Here is a 22,322-nt window from a genome sequence, read left to right as displayed (position 1 = left end):
TCCTACACCGATATCAAGGCGATCTGAACTAACTTACTATGAGAACTAAGATATTATAAAATAATCTCTAGAATCTGCACCCTATTGCACATTTAGAGATGTTTAGAGACCGTTAATCAGCAGAAATGACGAGGGAATTTTAAAATCCTTAATTACAAACCAGTTTCCAGTCTCTTTTCCACAGATCTGACACCCCACAGTTCTGTTCTCCATATGCCTGCTCACCAAAACGTTGCTCTGCGCTCCATAAAAGTAGTTATGGATATGCTTTGATTGTGATATTAAAGATAAGATAATAATGTTAAATATTTATTGATGCTGTGATATTGTGGCCTATCAGTGATCTTGAGTAGCCACGATTAGACGATATGAAAATAGAAAGGATCACTCAACTCTAAATTGATCTCTTGGTAATGTGTGTTAGTATCTGAGCTTGCAGCCCGAGCACAGATTAAATACCCCAATTGCAAAATTAGATAAAATTGGACGAGTATGTTGCCACTTGCAAAGAGAATAATCCCATTCTAGACACAATTCATTGTGTTGATCCAAATCTACTCGTCATGGTCGCTACGTTCCAACAATGCTGCATAGAAAATATCGCTGTGATGAGTTATTGTACCTTCAAGTACATTAGCGCATGAAATACCTTGTGTTTATTTGCTTCTGGAAATCCTAATCCCCCCCATGCCTCTCAGCGAAACAAAGACTGCTTGTTTTGCTCATAAATATGCTTGAATATCTTAATTTATGGAGCTTCAAATTGCCATTGTAATTTTACGCTCTTGTAATATGTGAAGAAATTAACTTAAATGTGCCTTTATCTGGCGTTACACGGTGTAAAGAGATTTCTGCAGGATTCATACAAAGAATGCTCAATCAGTGGTGTACTAATGATGCAGTGCAATGCATAATTCAAGGACAAAGGCTTATTATTGCCATTCATTATTCTTGTTAATGTATTGCTCTGTTCAACATTTGCACAGCATTTTTTATGTATATAATCCCTGCAAAGCAGTGCAACCCTAATTAACCCTTTATTATGGGTCGCCCCCTCAGCCAACTTTCTGCGTCAGTGCAGGCAAATGGGAAAGAAATTCGCCTTTCAATCATAATACAGTGATTATTAAATGTAGTTATTCATAGTGGCCATAAAGGAGTAGATTGTCTACCCTGTTATGGTTTGGACTGCCAATATTTACCTGATCTTTTTTTGTTCTGTAGTATAGCAGAAATATTTGAATACCTTTACTCCACTACAGTATCCTTAGGGCGCTTTCCCAAACCAACATTTAGTCCGTTTTAATCGTACTCCGGTGCAGTTTGTTCGGGCTGTTGTGAACACAGTAATCGTACTCTGGTGCAAAACAAAATGACCAATCCGAGACCACTTGCCAGAGGTGGTTTCCAAGCAGACCAAAATGTGCGCATTTGTTGAGATGGACACAGGTAAACAACAGGTTAACATGAGTGGGAGAGGTCTGACCTGGACTTCTGCAGAAGTGTGATGTTTGCTTGACATCTGGGCCGAAGAGAACATACAGAATATCCTAAATAAAGTCCACAAAAATAGTGACGTTTGTAAAGTAATTCAAGATAAACTGGAGGAGAAGGCATTCATGCGCACGGTAGATCAGTTTCGAGTCAAAGTGAAAAAACGTCGACAGCAATATTTCAAAGTCTGTGATTCCCTGCATAGAAGTGGCAGCTCTCGAGATGAAAACAATAAATTCGCTCCTTCGTACACGCCCCTCAGCCAATAAATGTTTTTATTTGGTCCTCTCTAAGTTTGTGCACTTTGAAACCGAACCAGACTAAATAGAAAACTAACCAAAAGTATCAATTTCACTCTGATTCGGACTAGCCGAACGGACTATGGCTTTTGAAAGCACCCTTAAAGGCTTACACCTTTACTCTACTATCATAAACAGATGCAGCGTACAGTATTCCTTCAGCTTTCAAAGATACTCACAAGTTTATATATTCTGAACATGTTCTGTTTGTTTTTACAGTTTTTGTATTGCTTGTTGTTTTGTTCAAAGTCATCAAAAGTCTGTATTTATAGTCGAAAACATTATGATTATTATGGCAACTGCCTTTATCTATAAACTAGAAGTGTGTATATTAGGAAGAATAATGTCACAGCATTTGATGGTAGTCAAACTAAACCCAACATGTCATGAACTTAAACTCCTTGATATTTTGTGAGTGGATAGGAAAGTGCATAATAAATAATACATTCTCTGAGAGGCTACTGGCCAAGGTCCTAAAGCGATTCAACTTTATAAGACATCAGTGAAAGCACGAGGGCCTCTTCACCTGTTCAACCTGTTTCAAGCCCTGGAGTCCTACAGTAAGTCAGTGAACAGTGAACCCCTGCTGCCTTGAGGATAGCGCTTAACCAGGGTTACATCATCAGTGGTACTTTCAGTGATATTTCACGGATTGACAGTCTACATGCACTGTATAATAATCTCATTTTCTACCATATAGTTATTTCTTTACTGTATTATCCGTTTACAGAAAGGCTGCGAGGAACGCTGTGCAGAAGACCAGTTTCGGTGTCACAACAACCTCTGCATCTCGCTCAAGTGGCTGTGTGACGGCCAAGAAGACTGCAAGATGGGGGAAGACGAGAAAAACTGCCAGGAAACAGGTTCAAAACACATGTCCTCTAGTTTGTAAAGGAGTCGTAGGAAGTACTAATGACACATACAGCGGCACACAGAACATGGCCTCTTTCTTAACCTTGTGCTTTCTTTTCTGAACGAGTGGAGTTCATACAGTTCAGTAATTATTCTGCTATTGGTGAAAGAAAAGGTTTTGTAAATGTCAATAGTGGCAAATGTTTCCTTTTCAATGTTAGAACAGTAATTTAAAAGAAAGTAGCCCTTATTTCATTGGCATAAATCCATTATGTTTTTAACATTGGCCTTATTATCATACCACATTAACTCATGGTCAGTATACAGTACATCCTGTCCTTAAGATACGGTGCAGTATGCATTAAAAAGTAAGAGTTTTTTAATATGCCAGCAATTTTCAGAAACGTTCTCAATTTTATCTCTGTACTGTACTTCCATGCTAATTGCAGATGTTAAAAAAAAAAGGTCTGCAATACAATATGAGCTGATTTTATGAGTAGAAATGGACTCAGTTCTGCTGATTTGCTCCGTCGAGTTCCGCTGTTCATTACTGGCCAAGTACTGTGGAGCACTTTGTTCAGCAGAAAGTAGTATGAGCTCTGTGACCTGCAGGATAAACTGTATTTAGTGATAAGTTCCGACAATTTCTCCCCAAGAAACCACATTTTCAGTCAGCATCAGCTTCCACTTGTTCATAGAACAAGAAAGTGAAAAGCTCTCACCTGAGTGATTTCTAGTTGAGAAAAAGGCGGCTTGTTGACTGATATATTTCGCCCTTCTCCAGTAGCCCCGTCATGTTCGCTGAACGAGTACGTGTGTGCCAGCGGAGGGTGTGTGTCAGCCAGCCTGCGGTGTGATGGACATGACAACTGTCTGGATGGCTCAGATGAGGTCAGTGCAGCTTCACATGATTCAAAAAAAAAAAAAGCACAAAAGATTATTTGTTTTGCTTTTCCTGTGATTGCAGCTGACAACATCACTAGAATGGGCAGTCGTGATGATTCGCGGTGTGTCTCTTTGCTGACAGGTTGGCTGTGTGAAGGAGTGCAGAGAAGATGAGTTTCTCTGTCTGAACCGTGCCCACTGCATCCCCCGGCGCTGGCGCTGCGATGACGTGTTGGACTGCATGGACCACAGCGACGAGGAGAACTGCAGCCAGGGTGAGTGTGACCTCACATGAGTGTGTTAATGTGTTTGTGTTTGTGAAGACTGAGATATGGGTTTTTCATCCCTGAAGGTAAAAGAAATGACTCTCATATGCTAGCTCAAATCTTTACACTGCAACTATTACAGCCCAGTTGCAAAGCAGTTTGTGAAATAGTCACGAAATTTAATGTATTGATGCGTGTACATAGACACAAATTTCCCAATTGTTTTCATGATGGTCAGCAGGAAATCAATTTGTATGTAATCTACGTAATTGTGAAACGGGAAGTATAAGCGTGTAAGAGTAAGAGTGGCGAATGCCACGTAGGAAGAAGGTCAGGGTGGATTGCCCGGGAGAACAGTGTTCGTGTACCGTGTGAAACCAGAAGTTAACTTGATTTATTTGTCACGTAACTTCCATACAAGTAAGTTACACCACTACCGGAGATATTTTAACCCAAACAACAATATTTCCTAAACTTAACTAAGTAGTTTTATTTTGAAAAGACTGGAGCGGAAATTAACGTCACGTGTTGCTGGGCATTCGTAGGAAAACACGCAAAAAATCCGTTGTTGAAAGTCGTGCTGAGCGTTACGGAAAAAAGTAAATTTTGTTTGGCTTAGTCTATATGAACTATAGCAAAATGGTTTATTTTATTTATTGCTGCTCGCTGTCCAGTGTATTGACCCATGTAGTTTGATCTGGCATAATACCATGCCTGCAAGTTTTAAAACTGTGTGTATTGACTGGGTAAAGCTGCAAACTGAATTGCCCTTCTTAGGATAAATAAAGGTGTCTAAATCTGAATCTGAATCTGTCTATGTACAATAATCAAATAGATTAAATTACGTGACTATTTCACGAACTGCCGTGACACTGTGTTGAGTATTATCATTGAACAGATAAGTCACGTGAACCATTTCAAAGCATTGAATATAAAGAGCAACAGAGAATAATATACGACAGGTAAGTGTGTGGCAGAAGTAGGGATTTTAAATACAATGAGATTAAAAGATTTGAGATGAGATGAATAGATTCAGATTTTGTGAGGCAGGGCTGTCTGGATCATTATGTTAGATGATCTGTCGTTGTAATCTTGTCATAGACAGTTTTTGAGTTTTCTTCTCCAACCTTGAATGTGCTTTTCTACCCAATGTTAAAAGACTTGAGGACTTCTTTGTGTAATTACAGGTGCTTTCTTCTGCCGTGCTGATGAATTTATTTGCAACAACACCTTATGCAAACTCCACACGTGGGTGTGTGACGGCAAGGACGATTGTGGTGATAACTCTGACGAAGACATAGACATGTGTGGTGGGTTCAAAGTGTCACTCACAAGGCTTTTCCTTTTGAAGACAGCTGATGCATATTTTATAAACCACTACGTTTCTATTTTCCAAGAGGGAACATTTCATTGTTTTTTCATACAAGATTGCACACAGTTTTTTTATTTATTTTTTTATTTGAAAGACATATCCATTAACTTTTCGTGTCTTTTCATCTCCAGCAAAACTCCCCTGCCCTCCTACGAGGCCGTTCCGTTGCAGAAACGATCACGTGTGTCTGCGCACGGATCAAGTCTGCAACAAAGTGGATGACTGTGGCGACAACTCGGATGAAGAAGAGTGTGGTGAGCACAAAATGCACCAATTGAGATCTGATATAAAATCTGCACATGGCAAATTTTTAGGTGGAAATCCAATTAAAGTTATGGTCAGTTTATTAAATAGAGTGCAGAAGTCTACCTCTATTATTTGATAACCGTGCTCCCCTGATGCACTATAACGTGTCCTTGACCCACAGAGGTGCAGATAGAAAAGCTTAAAACATTAATTGGGGCTGGGACACAACTTGGCAACCCCGTGACCACTGTTGGTTTTTAATGGAGATTGGAAATGACATACAAAACGTAATATTGAACTCCAAACTGTCCTCTAAACCAGTGGCTCCCAGCTTTTTTAGCATGTGACCCCTGAAAAGAAGCAGTGTTTACTTACGACCCCTCATCACATTTTGCCTTGAATTTCAGAATGAAGGAGAGATTTTCAGCTTGTTTAACTCACATTACTTTATTTATTTTAAACATTCTTTTCACCAGAGGCCCGGGATAGGATATTATCACGATACCTAAGTACCTACGATACCTACGATAAGATCGGATTGTTAAGAGGTTAATTGTTTATATAATAAAAGATCGATACTTGACATTTGTGTATCGATACAATATTGCCACGCAAAATATCGGTATCTATTTTCTCCCCCACCTCTATTAATCACTCAGATTTATGTTATGACCCTCTTACGGGGCCCTGACCTTCAGGTTAGGAGCCATTGTTCGAAGCAACAAAAGCTGGTCCATTAACATTACATTCCTGGGTTCTTATGCCCATGTGGCATCCTTTGGTATTTAATAACACTGACCAGGTTGATAAATGTTAGCATGCCCAGCAGGTTTTCTAATGATATGTTAAATGGGGTCAAAGGTTAGGCCTGATTTCTAATGGAGATTCTTGACCTTGAACTGACTTAAGCCAAGTACTGAATGTACCGTATATATTTATGTCATGCAATTCTGCAATTCTGCACAGTTTGAAATTATAGAAAAGGATATCTTGCATTCAGATTTTGGATTAAACATTTCTTTTTATACCAATATTTGGCTGCATATGCTGCAGGGTGATGATTTGCTTACAAATGGAAGGCAAAGGGTGTAACGGCCACTGCGTATAAATGAGAGATTTACAGGCTCCATTGTAAACCATTTGGTGTACTTAACATTGTTTTAGTTTTTTGTGTTGAAAACAGCTTTGTATTTTCTCTGATATGCCCGAAGGCACAGCAGCTGCCGACCCTTTTACAGTCTCCTGACACCAACACGAGCCCGGTGTGAACGATCACACCAGGCAGACAGGAAAGGAAGGGACAAATCACATCTCTCATCTTTCACTCTTTCATTCCCTCTGTCCTCAATTCATCTTCCTCTCTGATTCCATTGATACGTCCATCCATCTCGTACCTCACTCCATTACCTCTCACCATTGTGTGCTTCGTCCTTCCATCCATCCCTTCAATCTCACCTTAATCCCTCCGTTCCTTCCCTCCATCTACCCCTCTATCGCTTCATTTTCCATTCCTTCTCTCGGTTGTGCTCGGGGTGGATGTCAAGCTCTCATTCTTTTCTGGTTATAGTTTGCTAGGAAATATGAAGTAACTCAACATTTTTTTTAGGATAAATATGTGTGTGATAGTGTAAATCCTTTAGTATTGTTAACAAAATAATTTGCTTTGCAGCAAGTAACCAAGGTAATCTGGGACTTTAGAACATCACATTGATTTTAATTTACAGTGAAGTGAAAGTGAAAGTAATAGGACAGGTACATAATTGTCCCCATTGGTGCACATTTTAGAACTTTCTTCTTATACTAAAATATCTTTTCAAATTGAAAGCAGCATATTTACACTTGACTATTTGGTACTGCGTGAGTGTCTAGACCGCAAGCGTATCAGTCGCATTTTTCACTTGTGCATGTGATGCAACAATCACGCTCTCATGTTAATCTATGCATACGTCTCCACCGGCTCCGTGCAGACTCGCGTCTCAGCTGCTTCTTATGGGTGTAACCGCGTCCTGAAGCGTTTATTTAGACTTCAAGCCTATTTTTTTTTCTATAATACAAGCATAACACAAGGTTGATGGTCAATAAACACTACTACATTACCTCATTACTACAATTTACTACATATTTCAGGGGTTTTTCATTATTTTATCATTGTGATTATTAAATAAATTATCAATGATCATTTATCATTGTTTTCTCATTTAATGCTGTTTGCTTATTGATTCCGTTTTGAAAAGTTGCATACAAATAATGTTTTCTTTCAAGTTTTTTTCAAACTCAAACTTTATCCGCTGCGGGAGGACATTCAATGTTTAGTGTGAGATCTTCATCTATTGGTCAAAATAATGAGTGTAGGTCTTGCTTGGGCTCAGAGAAAGCTACAACCAGTTGCATATTAATCATATGCATCAGTGTTGATGGAAAAATAGTAATAATACTCGCACATATCACAGGAAAACTGCACAAGTTTGATTGCTCTTATGCTGCTTGATGCCTTTAAATTCGCAGACAAGACGTATAGACAGTCGCTTCAGTGTCGCGTCTGACATGCCGCTTGCAGTCTAAACATGGGGTTATGTTGTGTTGTCTAATCTGCTGTCACTGTGTGTACTAAAGTAGAGGTGGTGGCCGGAAGACCTCGGCCTTGTGGGAAGACAGAGTTCACCTGCAGTAACCAACGCTGCGTCCCCATCCAGCTGCAGTGCGACCTCTTCAGCGACTGCGGCGATGGCGGCTCGGACGAGCAGGACTGCAAGGCCCGTAAGTACAGCGCCAGCCAGTTGACTCGAGCAAACAGATGAAAGACACGTTCAAAAGAGATGAAAAGAGTCCGAATGTCACAGTGATGTTATCAAGAAGCTCGGCAGCCTTTTCATTTTAAATGTAACGTTGTGTTATTTATGGTAATAAACCGTATGTATGCATGTTTGTGCTGTGCGCTATATGAAAGAAGATGCTGCCCTCTCGGCTTTTGCACATCAAAAGAAAGACACAGCAGGTGTCTAAGACACAGAGGACTGATGTGCAATCAAAGTCCTGTCTTTATTTGTAGTTTCCAGCGGAGATGTGTGTGGGAAAAAAACAAATCCATGTGGAGAGGATGCGATTTGCAACCAGACAAATGTTAATGCAGTATGCCAGTGCAAACCTGGCTTCAAGAGGAACCAACACACAGGCCAATGTGAAGGTAATGTATGATCACTTTCAGTCTTTTCACCCCGTTGTAACAGTAAACTGTGCAGCCATTACTAGTTCAGTCACTATAACCTTTTGTACTGGACTGTTAGGTTAACAATTTATTTTCCTTAAAATCAGCCAGGTTAAACCTGCAGTATGCAGATTATTTTTGGCATCATTGGGCAAAAATTCCATAATAACCTTTCAGCGTATTGTAATTCAAGAGCTCTGAGAGAGAACTAGACTTCTGTATATTAAGGCCTCTAATTTCACCACAATAAACTGGCAGTCTACCACGTTATTTGGAGAAACTACATGATATAATGATCTGGTAACAGAAAAATACTAGGAATACTGTAATACAATAAAATATATGTACAATTTTGATCTCCTCTCCCACTTACGTCTACTTTCACTGACCCTTTAAATTCCAGATGAATGACATTGCTTTCAGTCATTCTACTCTTAAGACATGATAGCTTTGATTATTTATTCAACCCTTTGACCCAGCTCTTGTTTCCCAGTCTGATGGCTTTTTATCTGGTAGTTATTACCTGAATGCAAAGAGCGAGTGTTATTTACCGCATATAATTTTCCTCTTTACTAAAGTGTCGAGGGCGCCACTTATAATGGAGAAACCTGAAAAAGGGTTCATACTGGAATGTATATGTCATTCATTACCCATCATCTCTCAAAGTTTAAACCAACCTGTTCCTTATTAAATCAGTCTTTCTTCTTTTTTCCAGAGATAAATGAATGCCTACAGTTTGACACATGTCCGCATTACTGCACAAACACTAAAGGATCCTTCAAGTGCACATGTGACCGCAATTATAAGGAGATTAATGGCAACTGCATAGCAAAAGGTAGGATCCTAAAGTTTAATATCAAACATCCTTTGGTGTACTCTGTGATATATGACCTCATTGTACAATGTTAAATTGTATTTGTGCTTAAACTGTTGTCTGATACCCAAAAATGGAATTCATCCAATTTCCTTTTGTTTTCTTTCTCTACATATTAATAACTCACCGGGCAGGACCAGAGGATCGAGTGCTCTACATTGCTAATGATACTGAAATCCGAAGTTTTGTGTATCCATTTAACCAGAGCCACGGACACAAACTGCTCACTCACATCGAGGACAATGCCCGCATTATCGGGATGGATGCTCTGTTTCACCACCAAAAGTTTATCTGGGCTACCCAGTTTAACCCTGGGGGGATTTTTTACAAAGACAATCTAGAAAGAAGTCAAACTAAAACAAATGTCAGAAACATTGTAAGTATATCTGACATGTGGCCTTTTTCTTCTTTTTTTTCAAACATCAAGGCGATATTTTAATGTCTGGTGCATATTTTCTCAACTTAGTGGATGAGAAAATATGGAGAGAATAAAAAAGCATGTCTAGTTATGTCCTCTTACCACAGATAGTATTATAATTAAGCAAAAAAAATGTGTCAATTCAAAGTAAGGTGATTAAAATTACTAACTTACATGACTTAAAGGGGCTCTATGTAAGAATCAGAAATTGCTTGTTAACAGTGAGATCTGTGGCCATTAAGTCAACGACAGTCAGCGTCCTGTTGCTCGCGTTTGTGCTCGAGCATCGGTCAAAACAGTGAAGCGACACACACGATTCTGAACGTGATTGACAGCTAAAACCACAATATCACTATATATTTAAAATGCTTGGCAGTAATGTTAGCTTACCTGTCCAATAGGAATTTTTCCAGCTCCGGGTTCGTTTTGATACCCAAAACCAAACAAAGGTCCCTCCATGAATCGAAAGACCGGCCGATGTTGATCCTAGTTTTCCCCCCGACATCTGGCACATTCCTGTTATGAAAGACGGGCTTCACTAGATGTGGAGTTTGTGTTGGAGTCTGAGTTGTGGTGGGGGCTGGTTGTTTGTTGGCTATGGTTGCACACTGATGGCCATGTAGCAGAGCTGAAGAGAGTAAAAGCACTTGTGAGCGTGCATGACGTCACATCCGTTGGATTTTTCCAGACAAACCGGCCCGCATTCTTCACATTAAAAAGTAGTCTACAGGCTGATAGACGAAACCCAGAAAGTTGCAGAGGGTTTAATTTTTTAGGTTAGGTTACAACCTGTTCACACATTGGCAATAAAAAAACTATTTAAAAATGTTTATACGTGTAACAACTTACATACGGTCCCTTTAAGTTGTTTCATACAGCAGACTGCACACTATCAAATGTCTCCTTGCTATGACTTTTATGAGACACCTGACTTGTCTGTTATTGGTTTCAGTGTTCAGACTTCCGTCGACCCAGAGATATTTCTGCTGACTGGATCACAGGCAACATCTATTGGACAGATCACTCTCGGATGCATTGGTTCAGCTATTACACGGCTCATTGGACTAAATTACGATATTCCATAAATGTGGGGCAACTTAAGGGACCAAATTGCACCCGCTTGATCACTGACATAGCGGGGGAGCCGTACGCCATCGCTGTCAACCCAGCCAGAGGGTAAGTTGTGCACATAGCTCTTCTCTTTTCCTACTGACATCTATCAAGACTTGTGCCCTGCAGAGATGAGGATTGTATCAGCTACAGGACGTGCAGCCTTGGCCATCAAGATAGCTATGAGATGATAAATCAATGATTGACAAAAACATTGAGATATGGATCTTTTTCTGTGCACTTTTCAGGGTTCCCACGATCATCAAATTCCTGGAAAAGTTATGAAATAAGATAAACTGTTTTTCAGGCTGGGAACGGGTTTAGAATGAACAGACTGTTTTGGAAAAGTTTTGTAGTATTATAGGTTTGTAGATAGATTGTTTTGGCAATTGTTTAAAATATGTTTATACAATCCCAACACATGTCTAACGTTATGCGGAATATGTTCCTTGTATTACTAAATTTAAATCTATTGCTGGGGGTTGACCTCTAGCTCACCCGGTAGTGCGTGCAAACCCATGTAGGCCGAGTCTTTGACAGCAGCCCGGGTCTGATTCCGACCCGCGGTCCTTAGCTGCATGTCATCCCCTCTCTCTCCCCCTATTTCTTGTCATTCTTCAGCTGCTCTAATAAACAAAAAAGACAACAAAAGCTGTAGTAAATAAAATAACAAAATCTATTGCTGCGCTGCATGACTGTTGAAACATCACTAGTATTACATGATGCACATTGGTGTATGCAGCTAGTTGGCGGCGGGAATTTCTAAGCTGTCTTGAGATGAAAGTTAGCAAACATTAGCAGTTTGCTTTTCTGCAAATGCCCTGGAAGTGTGTGTTTAATAATGTATGGCTTTTGAACAACAAATATAATACATGGCTCAAGAGAGAGGCAGACCGTAACCGTGCTGGATATAGGCTCCGCACCAAAAAGGTTTGACGTTGGCAACATGGGGGAAGCAGCTCTGGTCAGCCATGCTAAAGGGACCAAGACCATGAGTAAGAACCTGATAAAGTCAAGGAAATGGGGTCAAATATTATTGAAACGTTTTTAAAATCATTGGTAAAAATGCTTGGGAACCCTGACTTTTCGTCAGTGAATGAATTTTCTAAACCTTAGGAAAGCAGCTTTACTTGGGACAATGTAATCAGTTCCCCTTTGCTTAATGTCCATTGAAATTGTAAGCATTTTATTAATTACTCAGCCGCAGTGGTAGTAGCTTTATAAGTAACCCATTACATGGCTTAATGTTACTCACACCAGCTCCATCAAAGGTGCCCTCCAACAACAACACCCACAGGCGATTGTGATACATCACTCTCACAATGAATCTTTCCCAATGCTCTCATCAGCCGCATCACCATCATATACTTCATCAGTTGACATGTAGAGATGTAAGAACATGACTTTGCACTCACATTAGTCCGTTAGATAGTATTACATCATCACCAAGGACGGAAGGATTTATAAGAATCTGTACTGAGAAACACCAAATGCGTTGCAATAGCTGTGACACAATTGGACATTATCAGGCTTTACAAATGTTATATGCATTCATTTATTTGGCCATATAGGTATAAAGATATATTTCACTGCATTATGATATTTTACAAGAAGATGATGTCAGGGAGGTACAGCATTTCTCTTTGTCTGTTGCAGGATGATGTACTGGAGCGTAATAGGTGATCACTCTCATATAGAGGAATCAGCCATGGACGGCTCCTTACGCAGAATGCTCCTGGAGAAAAACCTCAGGAGACCCACCGGTAGGTATTTCTTTTTGAAGTTCATAAATTATTTACATTGCTATATATTTCTCTCCTCTTGTTACTTTGCTATCTTTAAGGTACCCTGTGGAGTTTTCATGGAAACAAACAAAGTAGCATTAACATTCAGTGTTCCTCATCGCTCGTTGTGTGCGTCTTTGAGGCTCAATCCTCATGTTGAATGCATTTCCTTTTTACATAAAATATTTCATGGAAGCAGATTTTTGGAATATTTTTAAATCGTTAAAATTCATGTTTACCTCCACTGGCAGTGGTCTTCTTCTTCTCTGCCTTTGCTGGCGCATTGCGATGTTTCTTGGTGTGTTACTGCCAGCAGCCGTCAATCAGTGGAATAGTGTGAAATCGTTGGCAGGGACATGTATGGCGTTATCAAAGGCTTGTGTGCATGCATACGCGTCCTTGTGTAAGTTCATTAGAAACAAACAAAATGGGGACATGCCCACAAAAACATTGCTACATGATGCTGCTGCTCATCAAAACTCTTCAGGGTACTTTCATTATTGGGCAGCTGCACATGCAGCACTCCATGTGTTCATATGAACACATGTCCAGTCCCATGTGTTCATATTTATGATTGATCACCTATCCTAATTTTCACAGTCTGTAAATTGATGTAAATAAGACAGAATGAAGAAAAATGGGGAGTGCTGCACAGCTCAGTCCATGTAGGGACTTGGCTTGGGAACCGAAGGGCCACCGGTTGAAGTCCCCCGACAAGTACAGACTGTGAACTGTTCAGTTCACCTCCTGCGCACTTTCGGGGTGCCCTTGAGCAAGGCACTGGTTATATTTAGTAGCTGCCCACTGCTCCTAATACTAGGATGGGTTAAATGCAGAGAGTCAATTTCACTGTGTGCTCAAAGTAGTCAAATAACAATAAAAAAACAGTGACTGTACAGCTTACTTTGATAGGAAGTCCTTGGTATAGGATGTCCATCAGGAAAACATCTGAGGCACTCTTATTGTGAATTAAAAACCCTTTATTAAGACATGGATAACACCCACTAATGCGTCAATTCTTCATCAGGGTTAGAGCGTTTCAGACAGAGGGTGAAAACAGCCGGTATGAGAAAAAGAAAGCATTTTTTTTAACATTAAAGCATGTAAACATGTTCTGGTATAAACCCAAAATACAAGTATGCACCTGAAAATAAGCACAATAGGTCCTCTTTAAAACTTTGTTGAACTGTTTTTGAAAAACTCCTCTAAATTTTACAATATTGTTGCTCACATATATTGAAATTCTTCATCTGTGCACATAAGAACAATTCACATATATAATAGAACAGACATTGTTATTTACAGCCAAGACGTTATTCCATTACAAGCACCGAAGAGGAAGTAATGAAACCATGGCAACGTCTGTGACACATTTGATGTACCGCGCGCATGTCTGTGTAATTCATAAAAAGCCAGTGAATATATAATGCACTGTAAGATAATGAATTGGCTGACAACCTAATTAGCTAATACTACATCCACAAGAGCAAGTCGCACTTTCAACTAAAGGAATGCCACAGAAAGATGTAACCTGCTTTGTAATTGTATATCTTATTAATGACATTAGATGCTTAGTGCCAGATAGATACCCATAGGAGCAAATGTCATCGGGTTCCCCAGTATATGGAGTATGTCATGACCCATATACTAATGTGTAACTATTGTGAATATTCACATGTTTAGATGTATATTATATATTGTGCAGCCAGTGCAGTCACAGCTTTAAAGTCAATGCTTTAAAATGTAAAAGTACGGACTATTCTACAGCCACTTGGATTTGTTGGTGCGTCTATAGGGAGGCACTTAGTGCTGATCTAGTTTTGAAGAGCTGCTTTGGCCTCCTTTAATTCAAGGGACCCATGCTGTGTCTCGGTCACAGAAAGAGGAATTCATCATCTGTGGAAAAACACAAACCTATTTAAACACCCCAGCCAGGTGCTCAATTATCCAGTCAGACTTTTGGGAAAAAAGTGAAAGTGAGTCACTGATTTGAAATTGTAATGTGGTGGATCTCCTCTGTTATTTTGACACAAGGGAAACGGATGTTGAATGCAAACAACCGGAGGGAGATATGAAACAAGATCGACCCTGTCTCCACACCCTGTTCATCTGCTACATACGCATAACTATTCTGACCTGGAGGTCTCCTGCATTGAGGGATTGCATGATGATCCCTGTGTAATTTGTCAAGTAAATACATCTCTTTCCTTCATCCTCCCACAGGGCTGGCTATTGATTATTTCAACCAGCGGTTGTACTGGGCAGATCCTGAGCTCTCGCAGATAGGTAGCATGAGATTGGATGGCTCGGACCCCCTGGTGACAATCAGTGACAGACACGGTAAAGAAAACAACAGGAAAACGATGCACGACTTCTTCTTTTAAACACACACATTAGTCATGCTGCACTTTTTCCTCAACTTTTTATCAAGTAATTGCAACGATAGCACTGCTGATGTGTCTCACCTTCAAAACAATGTGTGTTGAGAACAATCTGCCCACACTGCTTGCTTTCTTGCATCCGCCCCAGGACACAAACTTTCATTATCCCAAGGCTGCAAGTGTTCTGAAAAGGTTACGTGATGTTTTCTGCTTTCTCTGCTGGATTTGCAGGAATTTCCCAACCATACAGAATCGATATATTTGAAGACTACATCTACGGAACTGGACTGAAACATGAGGTCTTCAAGATTCACAAGTTCGGCAAACAGACGGTGGAATTTCTCAATTTGGGGATGGAGAAGCCCACTAATGTTTTGATCTCCCATCGCTACAAACAGCAAGATGGTAAGCTTTTTAAATATTAAGAAACAAGTATTCATTCGATATGCATATAATTTCTTTTGAGGAATTACAGAGAGGCGTTATAGAGATTGCAAAATCAGGGTGGCCCCAAACAGGATTATTATATTTTTACATTTTTGGCTGGACAGCAGAGGGCCAGCCCTACAAACGCAAAAGTCTGGCACTGATTGACTGAGTGATGAAGTTACACAATTAGTTGACCGAATGTTGGCGTTTCCTCATTGGCCTTTTCTCTTTCAAAATGAAAAGGCGGGAACAGTCCTTTATGCAAAAGAGCCCATGCAGCGTGACGCGTCCGGCTCACGAAACTTGGACCAAGGCGACAAGGCGATCTAGTTCTAAAATGAAAACGACATGCAGCAGTGCCATCGTCTATTTCTGTTTTCAGAAGTAGAATTTAGTGGATTGTTTAGACGGAATAACAGAAAGTTTACGAGCAGGCTGCTCCATTGTTTCCTGTTGGAAACGGCAAGCAGAAAACCATGGACCAATTAGGTGTATTCAACGATAGGGTACATCACCGCTTGAACGGCCAGTTGAGTGGAGCAGCGTGTCCCCTAGTGTGCTCGACGGACCTGGTAGACATGTACCGCCGGATTTAACATTATAGACATGACCACTGACTATTTGTATAACAATTTAGCCACAAATTCACAGACTGACCATACACGCTCCAGACCTATACTCACTTTTTCATTGAGTACATTTAGATTTAGATCCTACATTTCATTTCAAGTTTATTTATTTTTTTAGTTTTCAAAGTGTAGTTATAGTTTTAAAAGCCGTTTGATACCAAGCACGGATTTTCGTCTGAAAAATTTGCATTGGAAATTCATTTATTTTGTGGGTTCTTATGAATGCTTGCACAACCCTATATATTAAGAATATTTGTCAAGGGGGGAAAAATATTCAGACAGACCCTCGATTTCAGTGGATTTTGGTCGTGTCTAGAAGGTAACACGCACATTTTATTTTCTTGGAAATACTTGTTTTATTACATTTTTTACATTTGTTTTAGTTTTAGTTTGAGTTTTGTTCTTATTGTCAATTCTTAGGCATGGCTAAGGACAGATTGAAAATGTGTTTCTTCTTATGAAGACGGCCTGTGGAGTCTATTAACACACTTGACCTGCACTCAGTATTCACCAGTGATCAATGAACGAAACGAGAATACAGTACATGTAACATTCAACCTTGAGACCAAGCACATAACGTATGAATGCAGAAGACAACTATTAAGTATCACTGTCAAAAGAATAAATAATAACAAAGAATGACTTCCTGACATCAAGCAACCTAGAGAGTATCAGCCAATAGAAGCCATGGTACATCGCTTTTATGTTGATAGTCTTTCACCTTGCTGTGTTCATAACACCCTAATGAAAGGCACTTGTACAAGGCGCATGTGGAGAGGGTTTGTTGAAGGCCATCATAAACAGTTACTGAGTCGAATAGGATACATCTTGTAAATGATTCATTGAATGGATGGCGTCTGGTTCGTGAGTCTTTGTGTGGCTGTTCAGCCTGTTATCGGGTCATTAAGTGGGCGTTATCAGTGGTTATTACACGGCTTTGATGAATACTTGATTCTGATTGGTCAATCACAGCATTCTACGGTCTGTTATTTCTTTATAGCAGACCGCTTCTATGTATAACAGACCGTTGCTATGGGCGCAGTTCTGATGTCGGACTCTGGCGGACCGTTTTTGTGTCAAATTATTGATTTCTTAAGTAAGTAGCCGTGTAATAAGCAGGATAATGTGCAGCTAGTGGGTCATTGTTTTGAAATAAACCCCTTCAGGGCAATGCAAGACAATGCCACATCACCCTGTAGTGGTTTTACAACAATGACCTGGTTGCTATACATTAACCCTTATTTATAAGCCTCATAGACATGGGTCAGAAGGGGCCTGCTACACCCACTAGTAGGTTTTTTGATTCACATGTGCGATCATTGAAAGAAAGAATAAAAGAAGACGGCAGCGACCTCAAGCGAACGTAGTAATTATGACAGGAGCAAACTCGCGCGTTGAACTATTGACAGAGTATTCAACAAAGCCGTGTAATAAGATGCTTATAACGACTGATAACGCACAGTTAAAAGAGCTAACAGTCGAATCGGATGCAGCGTTAATGGGTGATTGTGGACGTCTGGACCTGAGTTACATTTAAAATAACACAAATGAAAATATAGAATGAGCTATAATTGGGTAAAAAGAACAAAAAGTGTTTTTTTTGTCTCAGTTAAAAAACTGAAAATGCTAACTAATACTTAAAATGTATCATTGAAGTCTATTTTTTGCAATTCAGATATGTGGTTGAGGACTTCAGGTAGGACATAATGTGAGGAGGGATAAGTAAGGCCAAAGATAACTGCAGTTAATCCCATACCGAGTATAGCTCACAAGCAAATCCACTATATAATGTCTTGGTTAAGGAGCATAGGTGTATGATTAGCGATGAAGAATCAGTTTACAGGGTGAAAAAGTCATTATGAATTCATTATATATTTAATGATACCTATTGGTAAAATAATACACAAAGAAAGAACACATGCTCCGTTTTATAATTAAGGTTGATTGAAGCTCTCTTTGAGACGTGTTACTGTTTCAGGTGTGCGACATAAAAAAAACACACCCATCTGTTTCCTGAGACACGGTCAATCAATACTACCATATCCTCTCGCTTTCTTCATGTAGTAGACCCACTTGAGTTATTTGTTACATCTCTGGTGTTAATGGTTACAGAACATCAGACAGCTCAGTCTTGTTCAGTTTTTCACTTAAAGGGCAGCTGTTCCTTTCCCCAGAGACTCATTAGACCAGCCGTGTAGTGTGTAGTGTGTAGTCTGTGGGCAGAAGATGTGCACAGCCTGCAAAAAGCGATGACATGGAGGCCTGATATCTTCAGCAAAACCCCTAACAACCATTTAGATTTTGTTCTGGGCTTTCATCCCTTACATCTTTGAAATCTGACCGCTGATTATCTTTAGTATGTACTGTATACTGTGTAACCATTAATGACCAGTCAGAGTCACATAAAGTGGGTAGACATAATTATATCATTTCATCAAAAAACCCTCTGAATATATCTAAATCACAAATGTGAATCCACTTTATTAATGTGGTTTTTAAACAATTTACAGTTTTTTTGTGTAATGCACCTGCAGTTTGGACACAGTTGGCCTCTTTAGCGCTATGTCTCATGTTATAGGGCTGCAACTAACGATTATTTCATTGTCGATTAATCTGTTGATTATTTTCTCGATTACTCAATTAGTTGTTTGGTTATAAAATGTCAGAAAATGGTAAAAAAAAAAATGACGATCAGTGTTTCCCAAAGCCCAAGATGACGTCCTCAAATGTCTTGTTTTGTCCACAACTCAAAGATATTCAGTTTACTGTCACAGAGGAGTAAAGAAACCAGAAAATATTCACATTTAAGAAGCTTGAATCAGAGAATTTTTACCTTTTTTATTTAAAAAAAATACTCAAACCGCATTAAATTAAATCATCAAAATAGTTGGCAATTAATCTCATATTTGACGACTAATTCAATAAATGTTGCAGCTCTATTTTAAACCAAACCAAACATTAATTTTAAAGCAGTGATTGCAAAACCTCTTTCATAGCTCACACATGCTGATTATCAGTATTGAACTTAACACAACCCATCTTCGTGGAAGTGTTTTGTAATTTTGATCAACTCCGAGTATTGTTTCATGAGATGTTTACATTACGTTCCACTGAAGGCGGCAGCGAGAAGAGCACTTCAGAGTGCCGCTAATCAATTAGACAACGGGAAATTCTTTACACGTTCCACAATCGTTGATTATTCAATCTGGAGAAGAGGCCTCTGTGAAGTTATTCATATGCTTTAGCCTTGTGCCTCGCTGGGCTTCATAAAAGAAAATAACACCCTTCAAAACAGAAATTAAAACACTTGAAATAAATAGCTTTACGCTGAGACTGAACAAACACACTTTTCACAAACAAACCTCTCCTTTTCATCTCAGGCCAGACTGACAGATTATCTTCTTGGCTCTTTTTTTTACTTTCTCAACAGCATCAAATCCATGCCTGAGGATGTCTTGTGATTTCATGTGTCTACTCAACCCAACGGGCGCCAGATGTACCTGTCCTGAAGGGAAGGTGCTGGTCAATGGCACCTGTAGCGATGCCATCATCTCAGGTAGGCACACTCTTACATCTTCATGCCAAGTAATGACTTGTTGTATGATTTAGCAGCGGCTATAAATTTGGATGATGGAAACCCTTGCTTGTGTTGTGATAATCCAGCCGATTAGACAGGTCATTACATGTACGTTATCAGTGGTTATAAGCCTCATAGATGTGGGTCAGTAGGGCCCTGCTACACCCAATAGTAGGCTTTGTCATCGATTTAAATGGTCGATCACCGAAAGAAGGAATAAAAGAAGACGACAGCGACCTCTAGTGACCGTAGTAATTATGACAGGAGGAAAAAGGGGAAGTGAGGCGCTGTAGTATAGACAGCGTGAAACTCCATGATGGGTGGAGGTTAGGGTCAATGGGACATGAAACACAGTGCTTTCACTTAGGAGACACACTTAGGGGTTTCACTTTCACTTTTGAAACATCTATTTTAAGCCAAAACACAATTTTTTTGTTGCCTAAACTTAAAGAAGCTGCTTTATTTGTGTTGAAAATGCAATATCTCATTCAGTTTTATAACGTGTTAGAACATGTTGGTTTTAACGGGTGTAGCAGGCCCCATAATGACCCACATCTATGGTGCTTATAGCGACCGATAACTCACATTTAATGGCCTGATCACAGTCGAATCGGATGCAGTATCAGAAACAAATCTCACTTTGATTTCGATATGCACTGAGCAGCATTGGAAATATGTCAAAATACAGCAGCAAAATTCAATTTGATTAGACATCCCTAGTTGTTCATAGCTGGGATCAAAACACTCTGCATTGTGAATATTTCATGCGTGTTGGGGTTGAAAAAAGCCGCCTCCTGCATGCAGCTTTTGCTCACGCTCATCTATTCGAATATGGTTGTTGCCGTCTAACATTAGCAGCATAGCACTGTGAGATGTGATTGACTGCAGCACAGTAAGCGTTATGGGTTTTGCTGTTGTGAAGGTGAACTGTGCCGTCCCCCCTGCGAGAATGGAGGCCGCTGCTTAGCCAATGAGAAAGGAGACTGGAGGTGCTACTGCTGGCCTGACTTTTCAGGGGAGCGCTGTGAGGTCAACCACTGTACAGACTACTGCCTAAATGGAGGCACCTGCATGGGCTCACCCCTGGGTAAGTCTACTTCAAAATATACTGTTGAACAACATCTGCAACCTGATTCCTCCCTGCAATTGCATTATATTTCACAGTTGTTTACTAGCTGTGTTTCCATTCACATATTTTTATTCGCATTTTGAAGTATCGCATTAGAAAAGCTGTATGGAAACGAAAAAAATTGATAAAAATGTATGCTCGTTTGAGGTGGTTTTTGCCTTTATTGAAAAATAGTTGATGCGCTAAATGGATTATGGATACGACTTTGCCAAATAACTTCTGACATAGCAAACATTTAACTCACATGACTGATCAGCTGTCGGCATCTTCTCAGTTACTACGAGGAACTTTCATTTTGTGTTGATTTTGGCTGTCCCTGTGGACAAAAGTGGTAGTGTTTCCGAGCACCAGAGTCCCTTTAGAAAACCTCTCATTTTACTGCAGCAGGGTCTGACAGTCTGCTCCACGCCGTCCTGGTTCTGGTCCTCCCTTGCCTCCCTTCACTCCAGCAGGCCCAGCAATACGGCCTGGGTCTCCAGCATAGATGTGTCGGTGTTGTCTCCCAGCGGGGACCAGTGGAGCAGTGAGGCGAAGGAGCAGGAGGAGGAGTCGCTGTCGCCAGGCGCAGAGCTCTCCACCTCCTGGCGGAGCTCTGACTGCAGGTCGCAGCCGGAGTCAGAGCTGAAGGAGTTTCTGATGAACCTGCTTGATTTCGTCTGATTATTTCTGGCTCGTGCCGCCCTGAAGTATCTAGAAATAGGTTTCTTTTTGTCAAGCTTGTCCGACCTAGCAACAGTAACTAAGGGGGGTAGGACTTCGGTCAACTTGAAGACTTCTCTCCATTTTGCTATAGATGGTTAGATAAGATTGCCAAGCCGACTTGTTTTATTTACGGTCCGCAACCTCTAGTTGTTCTACTCTTCTTGTTTATTTGCAGATTACAGCCATGCGTAGCGTATAGCGCCAACTTCTGACAGCTGTAGCCGAGTTTATTCGCTCCAAACCAGTTGATGGAAACACACCTAATTTGCATTTCTTTTCTTTGCGACCTTTCAAAAGTTTGCTTAAAACTCACTTGACATTGAATGGAAACACAGCTACTGTCTTTGTGTCCACCCCGTGTTGATTAATCTCTATAGTCAACAATCATTTATGATACTGTCCTCACTAAAGTCTAAGCATCCGGTATGGTTCATGTGTTGTAATCCTTAATATTCAGCTCTGGGCAGGACAAACTTGCTGAGAAAACCTGACAGACATTTTCAATTTAGAGTTGCCTGCCCATTTCCTCCTGCACGCAGGCTGACCCAGCGCATGATGGCATTCAACCACATTCGTCTTCCTTTAAACTTCCGCGTCTTTCTCACTTCAGCTCACATTTGCCACATTACATCTGCCAGTTGAGCAGTTTTTTGTCATTGATACTGCCGTC

At 40.1% G+C, this 22,322-nt stretch overlaps 1 protein-coding gene across 6 annotated transcripts in view; it reads left to right on the top strand.

Annotated features, from left to right (window-relative positions):
* Positions 1 to 22,322, top strand: part of lrp1bb (low density lipoprotein receptor-related protein 1Bb) — a 318,056-nt gene that overhangs the window by 278,086 nt on the left and 17,648 nt on the right. For 5 of the 6 annotated variants that reach the window (XR_012597184.1, XM_074659766.1, XM_074659767.1 and 2 more), the window contains 15 exons: positions 2,524 to 2,656; positions 3,430 to 3,536; positions 3,673 to 3,805; positions 4,984 to 5,106; positions 5,300 to 5,422; positions 8,028 to 8,171; positions 8,464 to 8,598; positions 9,335 to 9,454; positions 9,628 to 9,869; positions 10,864 to 11,087; positions 12,678 to 12,784; positions 15,029 to 15,145; positions 15,418 to 15,591; positions 19,675 to 19,800; positions 20,744 to 20,908. Coding sequence is in view for 5 of the 6 variants with exons in the window: in XM_074659766.1 (XP_074515867.1) it covers positions 2,524 to 2,656; positions 3,430 to 3,536; positions 3,673 to 3,805; positions 4,984 to 5,106; positions 5,300 to 5,422; positions 8,028 to 8,171; positions 8,464 to 8,598; positions 9,335 to 9,454; positions 9,628 to 9,869; positions 10,864 to 11,087; positions 12,678 to 12,784; positions 15,029 to 15,145; positions 15,418 to 15,591; positions 19,675 to 19,800; positions 20,744 to 20,908 (2,173 nt within the window). In the remaining variant the exon portion in view is untranslated. The remainder of the gene's footprint in view (positions 1 to 2,523; positions 2,657 to 3,429; positions 3,537 to 3,672; positions 3,806 to 4,983; positions 5,107 to 5,299; positions 5,423 to 8,027; positions 8,172 to 8,463; positions 8,599 to 9,334; positions 9,455 to 9,627; positions 9,870 to 10,863; positions 11,088 to 12,677; positions 12,785 to 15,028; positions 15,146 to 15,417; positions 15,592 to 19,674; positions 19,801 to 20,743; positions 20,909 to 22,322) is intronic. The other variant, XM_074659764.1, reaches the window with a different exon arrangement.

Source organism: Sebastes fasciatus, chromosome 14, assembly GCF_043250625.1.
Source record: "Sebastes fasciatus isolate fSebFas1 chromosome 14, fSebFas1.pri, whole genome shotgun sequence".
NCBI classification, from domain to species: Eukaryota; Metazoa; Chordata; class Actinopteri; order Perciformes; family Sebastidae; genus Sebastes; species Sebastes fasciatus.
The sequence above is the reverse complement of the archived record's forward strand: the minus strand, read 5'-3'. Positions and strand labels throughout refer to the sequence as shown.